Source organism: Agelaius phoeniceus, chromosome 29 (assembly GCF_051311805.1).
Source record: "Agelaius phoeniceus isolate bAgePho1 chromosome 29, bAgePho1.hap1, whole genome shotgun sequence".
NCBI lineage: Eukaryota > Metazoa > Chordata > Aves > Passeriformes > Icteridae > Agelaius > Agelaius phoeniceus.
In genome coordinates, this window is record NC_135293.1 from 1,097,746 (window position 1) to 1,112,728 (window position 14,983).

At 50.4% G+C, this 14,983-nt stretch overlaps 1 protein-coding gene across 1 annotated transcript; it reads right to left on the reverse strand.

Moving 5' to 3' along the window:
- Positions 1-461: 461 nt before the first annotated feature.
- Positions 462-14,734, reverse strand: TIMM44 (translocase of inner mitochondrial membrane 44). The gene is made up of 13 exons (XM_054649932.2): positions 14,631-14,734; positions 13,700-13,807; positions 12,923-13,093; positions 12,389-12,469; positions 11,813-11,962; positions 11,334-11,473; positions 10,612-10,697; positions 9,860-9,952; positions 8,775-8,899; positions 7,060-7,110; positions 5,580-5,669; positions 3,242-3,352; positions 462-1,618 (listed from the first exon to the last, which is right to left on the reverse strand). Exons 1-13 carry the CDS (start codon positions 14,652-14,654, stop codon positions 1,499-1,501), a joined length of 1,350 nt encoding a protein of 449 aa, XP_054505907.1. The 5' UTR covers positions 14,655-14,734; the 3' UTR covers positions 462-1,498.
- Between the last annotated feature and the right edge of the window lie 249 nt (positions 14,735-14,983).

The following is a 14,983-nucleotide window of genomic DNA, read 5'->3' on the forward strand; positions in this document are numbered from 1 at the left end:
TGCCCAGGGCAGCTGTGCCAGGGCTTTACAACCCTTTCCATGAAGGAATTTTCCCAATATCCCACCTAAACCCCCCTGGCACAGCTTGAGGCTGTTCCCTCTTGTCCTGGTGTCCCCTGGCTGTGCCCTCCTGTCAGGAGCTGTGCAGGTCCCCTCTGAGCCTCCTCTGCTCCAGGCTGAGCCCCTTCCCAGCTCCCTCAGCCTCCCCTGGGGCTCCAAACCCTTCCCTGGACTTGCTCCATCCCAGCATTCCAGCCTGGAGCATTCCCTGGGCTGGCTGTGAGCCAAATGTCACCCCCAGCCTGCCCTGGGGGTGACCCAAACAGGGAATGTGGGATCCCCAAACCCTGGGGATGCTCCAAGGCCTTGGGCAGCCTCTGCTGCTGGAGCTGTCCCATCCCAGGGAAAAGGGCTCTGGAAGCTCCCAGGGATGTTGAAAGCTGCAGACATTCACAAAAGAGGAACTGGAATTATTCTCTTTAATCACTCTGGCAGGGCAGAGCCGTCCTGCCTCACCCCCAGCACCACAGCAATCCTTGGATTTCCTCTCCAAACCTTTTCCCAAGCTCCCTTTCCATGGGCAGGGGATGCCTCAGCCCTGGCTCAGCTCCCAAACCCCTCCAGAAGCCCAAACCCCACAATTTCTGCTCCCCCTCAGCCATTCCCCCTGCTCTTCCTCCCAGCAGAAAGAAGCTCAAGGAGAGAGTCCCAAACCCCACTGAATGCTGCCACTGGAATCTGAATTTGGGGAATTTTTTTTTTCCATGATTTGGGGATTTTCAAGCCCCGTTTTTTAGACTGGGGTGAAATGCTGCTGCTCCAGCAGCAAACTGGGGAAGTTTCTGCTCCTGGACCTGGGCTCTGTGCAGGGATGAGGAGCAGACAAGGCCAGGGAGGTGAACAAGGAGCACAGCTTTCCTCCTGGCAGTGAGACACAGGATGGGACAGAAAAATCCAGCGTTGCCAAAGCAGCCCCTGCCCTTCCCCTCCTGTCCCACCCCCTCCCCACCACCCCAAGGGATGCAGCTGTGGCTCTCTGTGACAAGAACCAACCACATTCCCCCTTCCAAGCTGTGGATAAACAAATCTCCCCCCTGGATATTCCGATCTCAGCCCCACCCCAGCACCAACCTGAGGATCCAACACCTCCATGTGCAAAGTCCTGGTTGTATTTGGTTTGGGAAAGTGCAAGACACGGCAGGGACACGAGGCTGGGGCCTGGCCAGGAGATTGGCAGCCAGGAGCCCCTCCAAGGCCCTTCCAGGGATCTCCAAGGGTGCCAGCAGGTGGGAATGACAGCTCTGGGGGTTCCCAGCTGCCCAGGAGCCTCTGAGGCACGAGGATGAAGCAGCAGCTGCTCGTCTCAGATGTCCCCGAGCAGGGATTCCCATTCCTCAGGGACTGGGAGCTCTCCCAAATCCCCCAGCTCCCTGTGGGGTTTCCAGGCTGGAGCAGCTTCCAGAGGGTGGGAAGGGCCCAGCCCTGAGCCCAGCCCTGCTCAGAGCACCTGCTCCGTGCTGGAGGAGGAAATGTCCAGCAGCCTCCAGGCCGTGTAGGGGTTCAGCTCGTCCTGGTCCCGGCACAGGGCCCACACGTAGAGCATCCTCAGCACCTTGTCCTAGAGACAGAGCTGCTCTCAGGGGCAGGCCAGGCTGCCAGCAGGGACCTGCCAGCTCCTGCCAGCCCCACAACTCAAATCCTCCCAGCTCCTGCCAGCCCCACAACTCAAACTCAGCTCAAATCCTCCCAGCCCCACAACTCAAACTCAGCTCAAATCCCCCCAGTTCCTTCCAGCCCCACAACTCAAACTCAGCTCAAATCCTCCCAGTTCCTTCCAGCCCCACAACTCAAACTCAGCTCAAATCCTCCCAGCTCCTCCCAGCCCCACAACTCAAACTCAGCTCAAATCCTTCCAGCCCCACAACTCAAACTCAGCTCAAATCCTCCCAGCTCCTCCCAGCCCCACAACTCAAACTCAGCTCAAATCTTCCCAGTTCCTTCCAGCCCCACAACTCAAATCCTCCCAGCTCCTTCCAGCCCCACAACTCAAACTCAACTCAAATCCTCCCAGCTCCTTCCAGCCCCAAAATTCAAACTCAACTCACATTCTTCCAGCCCCAAAACTCCAATCCTTCCAGCTCCTTCCAGCCCCACAACTCAAACTCAAATCCTCCCAGCTCCTTCCATCCCGAAAACTCACATCCTTCCAGCACCATAACTCAACTCAAATCTTTCCAGCTCCTTCCAGCCCCAAAACTCCAATCCTTCCAGCTCCTTCCAACCCCAAAACTCAAACTCAACTCAAATCTTTCCAGCTCCTTCCAACCCCAAAATTCAAACTCAACTCCAATCCTCCCAGCTCCTTCCACCCCCAGACTCTGGGGATTTGAGGTTCCCCTCTCTCCCTGTGTTCAATATTCAAGCAGCCCCACCCAAGCCCAGGCTCCTGATTAAAGCTGAGCTTTGGGCTCCACTGGAGAATTTCAATTCCTCTCCCTGATTTATAGCAGCCCTGGAGGGATCTGACAGCAAACAGACTTTGATATCCTGTTCAATAATTATCCCATCAATATTTATCTCCCAGGAATGCGGGAATTTAATGCAGGGAATCACTGGATCAGCTGTTTCTGCCCTGCTTGTGAATCAGCCCACATGGGCCCCAGCATTCAAATGAATCCCATTTTTCCAGCCTGGACCAAAGGCCAGGGTTGCAAAAGCCAATATTTGTTAAATGCCTGTATTAATTACAAGGAAAATGAGCTGCCTGGAGAGAGAAATATAATAATAGTAATGGTAATTATAATATAATATAATATAATATAATATAATATAATATAATATAATATAATATAATATAATATAATATATAAGATACTATATTTATATATATTTATCAATAATAATAAAATTATTCTATTATATACAACAGAATAGAATAGAAATTATAGATAATAGAGAATAATTATATGTGGTATTATATATTCCTATATATAACTATATATTCCTATATATTACATTATTATTATTATTATTATTATTATTATTATTATTATTATTATTATTATTATTATTATCATCATCATCATCATCATCATCATCATCATCATCATCATCATCATCATCATCATCATCATCATCATCCCTGACCCCAAACATATCTCAAACTCCAAACAAATCCCAAACCCCCAAACCTGTCCCAGACCCCAAACCTGTCCCAGACCCCAAACCTGTCCCCACTCACCGGGTCCCCTTCCACCACCTCTCCCAGGTGGTTCTTGATCACCATCACCACCTGGGCCTGGAAGGTGATGATCAGCACAGGCCCCTGCTCCATCATCTTCCCCATGGCCAGCTGTAGGGACAGAACCCCATGGACATCAGCCCATGGACATCACTCCAAAACCCCATGGACATCAGCCCAGAACCCCATGGACATCAGCCCATAACCCCATGGACATCAGCCCATGGACATCACCCCAAAACCCCATGGACACCACCCCAGAACCCCATGGACATCAGCCCAGAACCCCACGGACATCAGCCCAGAACCCCATGGACATCAGTCCATGGACATCACCCCATAACCTCATAGAGATCATCCCATAACCCCATGGACATCACCCCATAACCCCATGGACACCAGCCCATAACCCAATGGACATCAGCCCAGAACCCCATGGACATCACCCTACAAGCCCATGGACATCACCTCACAATCCCACAGAATTCACCCTATAACCCCATGGACATCACCCCATAACCCCATGGACATCACCCCATGGACATCAGCCCACAACGCCATGGACATCACCTCACAATCCCACAGAGATCACCCCATAACCCAATGGACACCACCCCATAACCCCATGGACATCACCCCACAACCCCACAGAGATCATCCCATAATCCAATGGATATCACCCCATGGACATCACCTCACAATCCCACAGAGATCACCCCAAAACCCCATGGACATCACCCCATGGACATCACCCCATAACCCCATGGACATCACCGCATAACCCCATGGACATCACCCCATAACCCAATGGACACCACCCCATCACCCCACAGAGATCACCCCATCACCCCATCACCCATGACCCCACTCCTGCAGGCCCAGGGAGCAGCTCCCACACCCCCAGCTCCCCCTGGCTGCTCAATCAATTCCAGGATTCTGGGGTGATGGAAAAGCTGCTTCCGAAAAAAAAAAACCCAAGTAAAACCTTGGGAACTCAAAGCTTTCCCCAAACTGTTGTGGATTTTTTCATTATTTTCCCAAGCCCATAAATCTGGGAAATGGGAACGAGCTCTGCTCCGTTAGCTCCAATCAGAAAGCAAAATCAAAGACACCCTGCTCTCCAAAAAAACGGAATTTTCTGAAGGAAATGTTTGGAACCAGAACATCCTGAGCTGGAAGGGACCCACAAGGATCAAACAGAGCCTTTTCTGCTGCTTTTAAATCCGTTTTTGCCAGGAAGTTGTTCTGAACCAGACAAAAACTGTACCAGAAACGCTTCAAGGTGGGAACCTTTTTGTTTGCCAGGATTTTTCCCCCCTCTATTCCCAGGCTGTTCCATTAAATATTTAAACACTTTATTCACTGGAATGTGAGAGGAGTGAAAATTCAGCTTTTTTCCTTTTAAATTCTCTTTCTGCCCATTCTCTTTGCATCCCTATTTCTGTGGGAATGCAGGATGCCATGGAATGCTCAGGGATTCCTGCCTGTGCTGCCCCAAAAGGAGCCACAGGGACTGAGGACAGCAGGATTTTCCTCTTTTGAAATGTTCCCAAACTTTCTGTTTCATCCCTAATAAAGGAAGCAGCGCCAGGACAGGGCTGGGCTGTGTCACAAAGGAATAAATTTATTTTTAGGGTGATTTTCCTGTTCCCTGAGGGAATCTCAACAGCTCAGCCACGTTCCCATGCCTGAGCCCAGGGAATGAGATCCCTGGAGCTGCCCCATCCCAATCCACCCAAATAAAAACCAAATTTCCACCCAAACCCAAGCCTAACTCAATTTCCAAGATATTTTAGATATCTTGGGATTATCCTGGGATTTTCCCTTCCAGCACTGGGATTTTCCCTTCCAGCACTGGGATTTTCCCTTCCAGCACTGGGATTTCTCTTCCAGCAATGGGATTTCTCTTCTAGCACTGGATTTCTCTTCCACACTGGGATTTCCCTTCCAGCACTGGGATTTCCCTTCCACACTGGGATTTCTCTTCTAGCACTGGGATTTTCCCTTCTAGCACTGGGATTTCCCTTCTAGCACTGGGATTTGCCTTCCACACTGGGATTTCCCTTCCAGCACTGGGATTTCCCTTCCACACTGGGATTTCCCTTTCAGCACTGGGATTTCCCTTCCACACTGGGATTTTCCCTTCCAGCACTGGGATTTCCCCTCTGGGAGCAGAAATCCCAAACCCCAGAGTTCAATCCCAGTATTCAGAGCAAAAAAGGTTGGACTGGATGATCCTGCAGGATTTTTTTTCCCAATCCTCCTGATCCTAAGAAGCCCCTCCTGAGCCCAGGACTTGGATTTTTCCCCCATAGGAAGAGCTGGGCAGGGAACTCACGTCGATGTTGTCGATGTCCAGGATCCTGGAGTGGAACTGGAGCCCCAGGGCCTTGGCCTGCTGGATGGGATGGGCCAGCTGGCTGTAGGTCTGAGGGATGAACAAACTTGGGTTGGGAATTGTTTGGGATTGTTCTGTCACCATCAAAGAAAACAAAAAATAAAGGGAATTTTTGCTTGGAGAGGAAAAAAAAAAAAACCCATGAGAAAAAGTCACTTTTTTTTTGTAAATGTGCTGAAGGAAAGGGTTAAAGAACTGCAGGAAATGCTTTGGGATTCAGAAAAATCCCACTGAAAAATCCCATTTTTACTGGGCAGGATGTGAGGACCTGAGAGCAGCTGAGGGACTCACGGCTGGAGTGAAGAGCAGGAACAGGGAAAAGCAGGGAAAAACTGGGAAAATAAAGGAAAAGCAGGGGGGAAAAACAGGGGGGGAAAACAGGGGGAAAAGCACGGAAAAACTGGGAAAATAAAGGAAAAGCAGGGGGGAAAAACAGGGGGGAAAGCAGGGAAAAACTGGGGAAAACAGGGAAAAACTGGGGAAAACAGGGAAAAACTGGGAAAATAAAGGAAAAGCAGGGGGGAAAAACAGGGGGGAAAGCAGGGAAAAACTGGGGAAAACAGGGAAAAACTGGGGAAAACAGGGAAAAACTGGGAAAATAAAGGAAAAGCAGGGGGGAAAAACAGGGAAAATAAAGGAAAAGCAGGGGAAAAGCAGGGAGGAAAAGCAGGGGGAAAAGCAGGGGAAAACTGGGAAAAACTGGGAAAAAGGGGGAAAGCAGGGGAAAAGCAGGGGGAAAACTGGGGAAAAACTGGGGAAAAACTGAGAAAAACTGGGAAAAACTGGGAAAAACTGGGAAAAACTGAGAAAATTAAGGAGTTCAGTGACCAGTTCAGGAGCTCAGCACCTGTGGGATCCATTAAGAGGTTTTATCCCCCAGGTTCTCAGGGATCAGATTCCCATTTCCTCCCCTGGTTTATCTGACTGATTGCTCTGGACTTTGGAGCTCCATCTCCAATTCCAGCTGCCTTGGGAATGTTTGATTTTGGCTTCACAAAGTGCAGTGAAGCTGCTGCTTCCCTCCAGAGCAATCCAAGGTGTCACTCCCAAGGTTGCTGGAAGCAGGGAGGATTCTTTGCTTTCAGACTGGATTATTGTTACATAGAAAAAAAGAATAAAAATAATAAAAAAAAGCTGATCAGGATTTATGAAATTGAAAAACTTGGCTCTCCCAGCCCTCTGGTGGTGGGTGGGGAACAGCACTTGGAGAAATTCAGCTCTTGAATGATCTTGGATTGAGAAGAGCAGAATTATTTTGGATTTTACAGCACGATAATTCTGGAGGGATGAGGACCCAAATAAAAGCCCAGCAACACTGGGAGGAATTCCAGGAACTCCCTGAATTCCAAGCCCTCCAAAGAATTCCCATTTTCAAGGGAGAATCCCAGGTTTTGGGGAGGTTTTTGGGAGATTCACTCACGGCCTCATAGCACCAGTCCTTGAGGATGTCGAGCTCCCCCGAGATCAGAGCCTGAGGAGAAAACCAGAACATTTTAAAGAAAGAAACATTTTAAAGCTCCTCCTATATCAAAGGAAATCAAACAGAACATTTTAAAGCTCCTCCTATATCAAAGTGGGACCAATCAGCCCTTGCAGCCTTAAATCCCACATTTTGTGGGACTCTGGGGGGAAATTGGAGCTGCAAAAGGGGAAGAGCAAAAAGGATTTCTATAAAAACGCAGGAGCTGAGGCCAAGGGACATAAACCTTGGGATAATTAAACTCTCTTAAAGCTTCCAGCTGAACCTTCCCATTAAATCTTCCTGTTCAAGCTGCCAGGGAGCCAGCAGAGCTCCCAGTGCTCACAAATCCTGGGATCAAACAGGAGCAGAGCTGCAGTTTCCCACACTGCAGAATTCTGGGCACAGAAGGAAGAGAACAATCCCCACGTTTGGCTGCTCAAGCCCCAGTTTTCCAGTCTCTCCTGAATCTCTCTGAACAATTCCTGCTCAATTCCAAATCCCAAATTCAGAACAATTCCTGCTCAATTCCAAATCCCAAATTCAGAACATTTCCTGCTCAATTCCAAATCCCAAATTCCCTCTGTCTTTCCTGCTGCAGTGACAGGGACCCACATCCATGTACAGTCACATCCCCCATCACTGTGAGTCCCTAAAAACCTCAAATTCCAGACATTTCCATGACCACTGAACTGCTGGTCACAACCTGCTGCTCTTCCCAAACCCCAATCAGAACCCAGGAGCACATCCCAAATTCCTTCCCTTCTCCCTCTGCTATCACCATCTGCTCACCCACTTCCCTCTGATCCCACCTCATTTGCTGTTTTCCAGGCCAGAAAAATAATTATTTAAAATTTTTTAAATTTATATATCTATATTAAAATATACCTAAATTATATCTATATGTAACTATATTATAAATTATAAGTTATATATAAATTATATATATCTGTAACTATAACTCAATTATATATATTAAATATATAATATAGATTATTATGCATAATCAATAATATATCATAATATATAACAATATAAAATATCAATTATTATATATAATTTTATATAATATATTGTTATATATTATGATATATTATTGTTCTATAATATATTATATTATTTATAAAATATTATATTATCAATAGATAAATACATTAATATATTCATATAATTTATAATTTTATAATGTTATATTTATGCTTATTTAATTTATTGAATTCTATTTATTATATTTATATTAATTATATTTATAAATTTATAATATAAATAATACAAATTATATTTATATTAATTATATTTATAAATTATATTTATATTCATTTAATAAATTATAATTAATTACATAAATTATATAATTTATACTTTTATAATATGTTATATTTATGCATATTTAATTTAAAGATTTATAATATATTATGATATAATATATATTTATTTTATACATATATATCTATTTAATTTCTTATATATTTATATATTTATTATCCTATGGCTTCAATCTAAAAGTGGGATCTGATTCCTTTCCCAAGGTCTGTACAAAGACCTTTCCTGTGCAAAGCTGGAGAAGCAAATCCTGAGCCAACTTTTGATTTTAGCAATGCAAAAGTAAAGAAAAAAAACCCATTTTCCATGGTGTAATGAAGGGGGAAATGAAGGGAGCAGCGGCTGCTGGGCACCTCCAGGACGTTGGGGATGATGTCCCGCTCACACTGCTTCAGGAAACGATCCTTGTCAAAGGAGGGATCCACCCTCAGGATCTCTGTCAGCACCTCGGACATCTCGGTCTTGGAGAACAATCCCCCTGCAAAAACAGCCCAGTGGGTGCTGGCACTGCCACCAGCACCTGGACACAGGGACAGACAGAGGGAGGAAAAGGCACCTGGACACAGGGACACAGCTCTGGGGACAGACAGAGGGAGGAAAAGGCACCCGGACACAGGGACACGGCTCTGGGGACAGACAGAGGGAGGAAAAGGCACCTGGACACAGGGACACGGCTCTGGGGACAGACAGAGGGAGGAAAAGGCACCCTGGGCACAGGGACACAGCTCTGGGGACAGACAGAGGGAGGAAAAGGCACCCGGACACAGGGACACAGCTCTGGGGACAGACAGAGGGAGGAAAAGGCACCTGGGCACAGGGACACAGCTCTGGGGACAGACAGAGGGAGGAAAAGGCACCTGGGCACAGGGACACAGCTCTGGGGACACACAGAGGGAGGAAAAGGCACCCTGGGAATGACTCCAGCCTTGAAGCTGAAGCTGAGGTTGATCCCAAGGTTTGTCCTCCCATCCCTCACCCAGACAGTGACCCTGGGGTGTCCCTGTCCCTGTACCCACAAGCAGCTCAGGTGTCCCTGTCCCCATGAGCAGACCCAGAGGTGTCCCTGTCCCCATGAGCAGCTCAGGGGTGTCCCTGGGGTGTCCCTGTACCCATGAACAGCTTAGGGGCATGTCCCTGTACCCATAAGCAATCCCAGGAGGGTGTCCCTGTCCCTGTCCCCATGAGCAGTCCCAGGGGGATGTCCCTGTCCCTGTCCCTGTGAGCACCTCAGGGCTGTCCCAATCCCTGTCCCCATGAGCACCTCAGGGCTGTCCCAGGGGTGTCCCTGTCCCCATGAGCAGCCCCAGGGGGGTGTCCCTGTCCCTGTACCCTATGAGCAGCTCAGGGGTGTCACTATGAGGAGCTCCAGGGCTGTCCCAGGGATGTCCCTGTCCCCATGAGCAGCTCCAGGGGGGTGTCCCTGTCCCTGTCCCTGTACCTATGAGGTCGGTGACGCGGTCGGTGACGGCGCGCGACGCTCGGATGAAGGCGTTGTCGCTCTCGTCGTACTTCATCTTCATCTCAAAGAACCCTGCAGGGAACAGAGAGCTCAGAGCCCTCCCAGCAGGGCCCAGCCTCTCCTCCATGCCTCTGTTCAGCACCAGGCACCACCTGGGAGTTTGGTTTGCTCCCCATTTTATTCCCCATTTTTCTCTCCATTTTGTTCCCCATTTTCCTCCCCATTTTTCTCCCCATTTTCCTGCAATGTTCTGATCTCTCAGCAACTCCTCCTCTGCTAGCACTCAGATTTAACCCCTCTGGGAATGGTATTTCTCCAATGCAATGAGCAGATTCAGGATCAGTCTCACTTTGAGCAGTGCTGTTTCCATCCCTGGAGGTGGCACTGGGGACCCTGGGGGTGACAAGGTGGGGATCAGGGACAGGTTGGACTCAAAAGGTCCTGAAGGGCTTTTCCAACCTAAATTCTGGGATTGTTTTCAGGACATTTGCACTAGAAACAGCCTCAGATGCTATCAAAGGTCAGCTTTACATGACAGAAAGATCACAGGATTTTTTTTTGTTTCTTTTAAAGCTTTTCACCAATTTGGAAGTTGTGTGAAACTCCCTCAATTTTTCAGGATTATCCTTGGTTTAGGCTCCAAGCCCACAGAGAAAAGTGGGAATTTGGGATTTGCTGGGGCTGGAGGCCCAGATGGGAGCAGGGCTGGGAAGGGAACGTGCTCAACTCACTGTTGAAAACCACGTTGTTGTCCTTGAAATCTTTCCACTGCTGGTACCACTTGGAGTCTTTATGCAGCACCATGCCCATGGCTTCCCTAGAGAGGGCAGAAAACAGGGATAAAATGTGGATATTTGGGAAAAATTAACTTGTAACAAATACAGACAACACCCTGAGGAATATCCTGCAGCAGTTGGCATCACTGAGGCTGAGACAGCACAGAAATGATGAGCTCAATTACAAGATAAATGATGGCTCCATCAATTATAAAATAAATTGCAGCCCCATAAATGATAGCCCCATAAATGATCCACCAGATAAATGAAACACCAGACAAATAAAAGCCTGGATAAATAAAACATTAGATAAACAAAACTCCAGATAAATAAAGCAGCAGACAAATAAAACTCAGCTCAGAGGAGCAAAGCAGCCCAAAAAAAAAAGGAGCTCAGCCTCAGTCCTGCCAGCATCACCCAGCTGCAAGTTAAAACTGAACACAAAGCAATGCTCAGCTCAGGATTTCCCCTCAGAACATCAAATTTCACCTTTAGAATTTGAAATTTCCAGTTTTGCCCCAGGAAGATCTGGGATCACCCACTCCTGCTGGGAACGTGCTGGAGACCCACCCCACAGCTCCTGGATTTTAATCCCTGACCTGGTTTTTTTGGGTTTTTTTTACCTTTTCCATCAAATCACACACAGGAACATCCCCCCCAGAGGACCCTTCACGTACTCATTGGCTTCAAACACTCTCTGCTCCTTGCTCCTCTCTCCGGAATATTCCGTGCGCTTCCGCAGCCGCTCCGGGCGCCTGTAGGGACCCGTCTGTCCCAGAACACTCTCATCTATTTCCTTCTTAACAGTTTCCACTCCCTGCAAGGAAAACAGCCCCGTTTCAGCTCCCAGAAGCTGAAAATCCCCATCCTGTGATGCTCTGGGAGAGGCAAAAGGCGCTGGGTGGGGCAGGGACGGGGCAGCCACAGCTTGGCAATAAAACATTGGATATTTTCTGTGCTTCCTGCAAAAAGAGGGATTTGAGGAAGTCAAAATCCCTCTGGAGAGGGACATTTTCCAGCCCTGCACTCAGGGAGCTCAGCCCTGCCAGCAGAGGTGTGATTTCAGACCTGCAGGATTTCAGATTTCACCCCAAACCTCCCCAAAAAGGCCCTCCCGAGGTTCTGGGTGCCCCGGGAGCTCAGGGAGCAGCAGGACCTGGGAGATGGCTTTGAAGGCTGCAGTCCTGCCCAGCTTCTCCCCTCCCCTGGTCACAGACTCTGCAGATTGTTTGGCTGTTTTGGCAGCTTCCTCCACCCCCTCCTTGATCTTCCTGCCCAGGTCACTCTTGCTGACCTCGTCCAAACTCTGCAAAGGAAAATGGAAAAGGGAGAGGTCATTGCAGCTCCAGGCTCAGCCCCAGCCCCTCTCCAGCTTCTCCTGGAGCTCCTTTAGGCTCTGAGCTCTTCCTGGAGCCTTCTCCTCTCCAGGTGAGCACCCCCAGCTCTCCCCAGAGGGGCTCCAGCCCTGGGAGCAGCTCCAGGGGCTCCTCTGGATTCTCTCCATCCTTATTTTGGCTCCCAAGGTGCAGGTGGGGTCTCCCTCTTCTCCATGCCCCCAAATCCCAGAGGAATCCCTGGCTGGGTCTCCTCTGACCACACCCAATCCATTATTTTATGAATGCCTCTGGTTTTAAAAGCTCCAGGAGCAGCAGCACCTGCCCCCAGCAATGACAATTCCAGCCCTCCAAAAACCCAACTTCAGCAGAGCCGCCCTGAAGAAAAATCCTTTCACCTCTTTAACCGTCCCTGTTATTTCTTCAAGTTTCTTTTTAATCACTTCTGAGGTCTTCACTGTTTCAGATTCAATGGTTTTCTGGGGGAAGAGAACATTAATCAAGAGACAGAAACTCCTCAAACCCAGCTTGGATGGAGCACAATCCATTAAGGCTGGAATTGAGGGCAGAAAATGCAACATTTCAGGAGTTCACGGCCTGAGTCAGCAGCAGCTTTGCAAATGATGATGTTCAGAGCTCTGTGAACAATGCAAAAGAAACATCTGATGCTCAATTTAATGCCTCATTATTTGATCTGCTCAGAAATGCAGCCAAGCGTCTCTGCTGGAAAGACTTTCCAGGAGAATCACAAACCCCAAAACATTCCAACAAATAAACATTGGGAGGCACCCATTTAGCACTGAGTGCTCCCAGCCAAGCAGAACTCCTCCTGAACAGTTCAGCTGTGGATTTAACGTTCACCCAGAGCAGTAAAAGCTCAATAAACCAGGGAATAACCCAGGGAACAAAGCAGGGAAACCCCAACCACTCACATATTTCCTCCTGGCTTCCCGCAGAGCATCCGACTCCTCCAGCTTTTTTGCTTCATCTCGGAATTTTTTGATGCTTTCCTTCATCTCTTTGTTTTTGGCTAACTCCTGTTTGATGTTCTCCACAAAACCTGAGATGAATCCCTTCCTTCCTCCCGAGGAGGAGCATCTGGACTGGAGAAAACCATTCCATGTTGGAGAATCCCAAGGAATTCCAGCACACAGGACCCAAAAAATTACAAGTTTGGGGCTTGAGGATCACTTTTAGAACGTGTGGAAAACATGGAGCTGCTTGGAAAAGCGGCAGCTGATCCTTCAAAGAGCCACGTGTCCAGTGGATTTCATGGAATCTCAGGATAGTTGGGGTTGAAAGGACTTTAAATCCCACCCAGCTCCACGCCCTGCCATGGGCAGGGACACCTCCCACTACCCCAGGGTGCTCCAAGCCCTGTCCAACCTCAGCTGCCCCAAAAATTCCTTGAGCTCCATTTAAAAAAGTGGAGATTCCCAGCCTGGAAGTGGCCCCAAAAATTCCTTGAGTTCCATTTAAAAAGTGGAGATTCCCAGCCTGGAATGGGACCCAAAAATTCCTTGAGTTCCATTTAAAAAGTGGAGATTCCCAGCCTGGAAGTGGCCCCAAAAATTCCTTGAGTTCCATTTAAAAAGTGGAGATTCCCAGCCTGGAACTGGCACTTCCCAGAGCCACATCCCCACCCAGCCCAGGACTCTGCTGGGAACACAGCCCGGGGTGGAAATGGAATAAATTCAGGTGGGACCAACCTGAGGGGTGCCCAGGGCAGGGCTGCAGATCCTGAACAGGGCACTCCTGGGGAAGGCAGGGATGGGATAACGCCGGGAGAGCAGCCAGGGGCCGCTGAGGAGACATTTCTGCAAGGAAAACAGCACAGCAGGAGCTCAGGGGAGCACCCAGGAGCTCCCAGCACCCGGATCTGGGACAGCAGCCATGCACGAATCCGCCTGAAGCTGAGACGTGAGAAGCACGAGGGGTTTTTCTGGGAAAACTCCTCCCGACCCAGCCTTTCCCAGCTCTGGAGGGTCCCAGAACAAGCCCCAGGACGGTTCTGCTGCCCTTGCCGAGGTCAAACCCGCAGATCCTGCTCTGGAAGGGGTTAGGGCTGAGCTCAGGGCAGAATCAGGGAAATCCACATGAAAACCTGAGCTCGCTCACGAGCAGCACCGGGGCAGGAGCCACGGACCGGGGGAGCGGCCGAGCCAAGGCACGAACGGAGCAGAGATCCCGGGGCTCCGGGCACACGGGGCTGATCCCGGCCCCTCCTGCTCAGGGAGCTCCGGGGGCAGCTCACGGCAAAAGTGCCCTCATGGAGCCCCGGGAGAGCCCCGGGAGAGCCCCGGGAGCGGCCCCGGGAGCAGCTCGGGGCACGGGAGCCCCGGGAGAGGCCCCGGGAGCTCGGAATGGTTGGGCTGGAGGAGCCTCGACCCCTCCAAACCCCGGGGTCACGGCCCCGCTGGAGGCTCCATCCCGCCGGGCCGGGCGGCAGCACCGTGCGCGGAACCGGGGCCCCTCCGGCCCGGGTGTCCCCACCGGGAGCGGCCGGCACCGGGGCCCTGCGGGCGGGGAGGCATCGGCGGCTCCGGGCCGGTCCCGCCGCGCCGCTCGCTGTCCCCGCCGGGCCGAGCAGGCCCCGGGGGCCCCGTCCCGCCCGCTCCCGGCCGGTGCCCCCGCGCTCACCCGGCACCCTCCGGCCGCCGCCATCGCCCCGCGCGCCCCGTGACCTCCGCGCGCCGCCGCCGCGCCGTGACGTCACTGCCGCGCGCCGCCCGCGACACGTGGCCGCGAACGGCGGGAGCGGGCGGGAGCCCCGGGGCTGCGAACGGCCCCACCGGGGCTGGCCCCGACCCTCCCCGGCCCCACCGGGGCTGGCCCGGACCCTCCCCGGCCGCACCGGGGCTGCTCCCGACCCTCCCCGGCCCCAGCGGGGCTGGCCCGGACCCTCCCCGGCCCCACCGGGACCCCCTCCACACCCCACACCTGATCCATTTGTGTTTAAAGCGTTTCCTGCAGCAATAGGGGAATTCTACCCC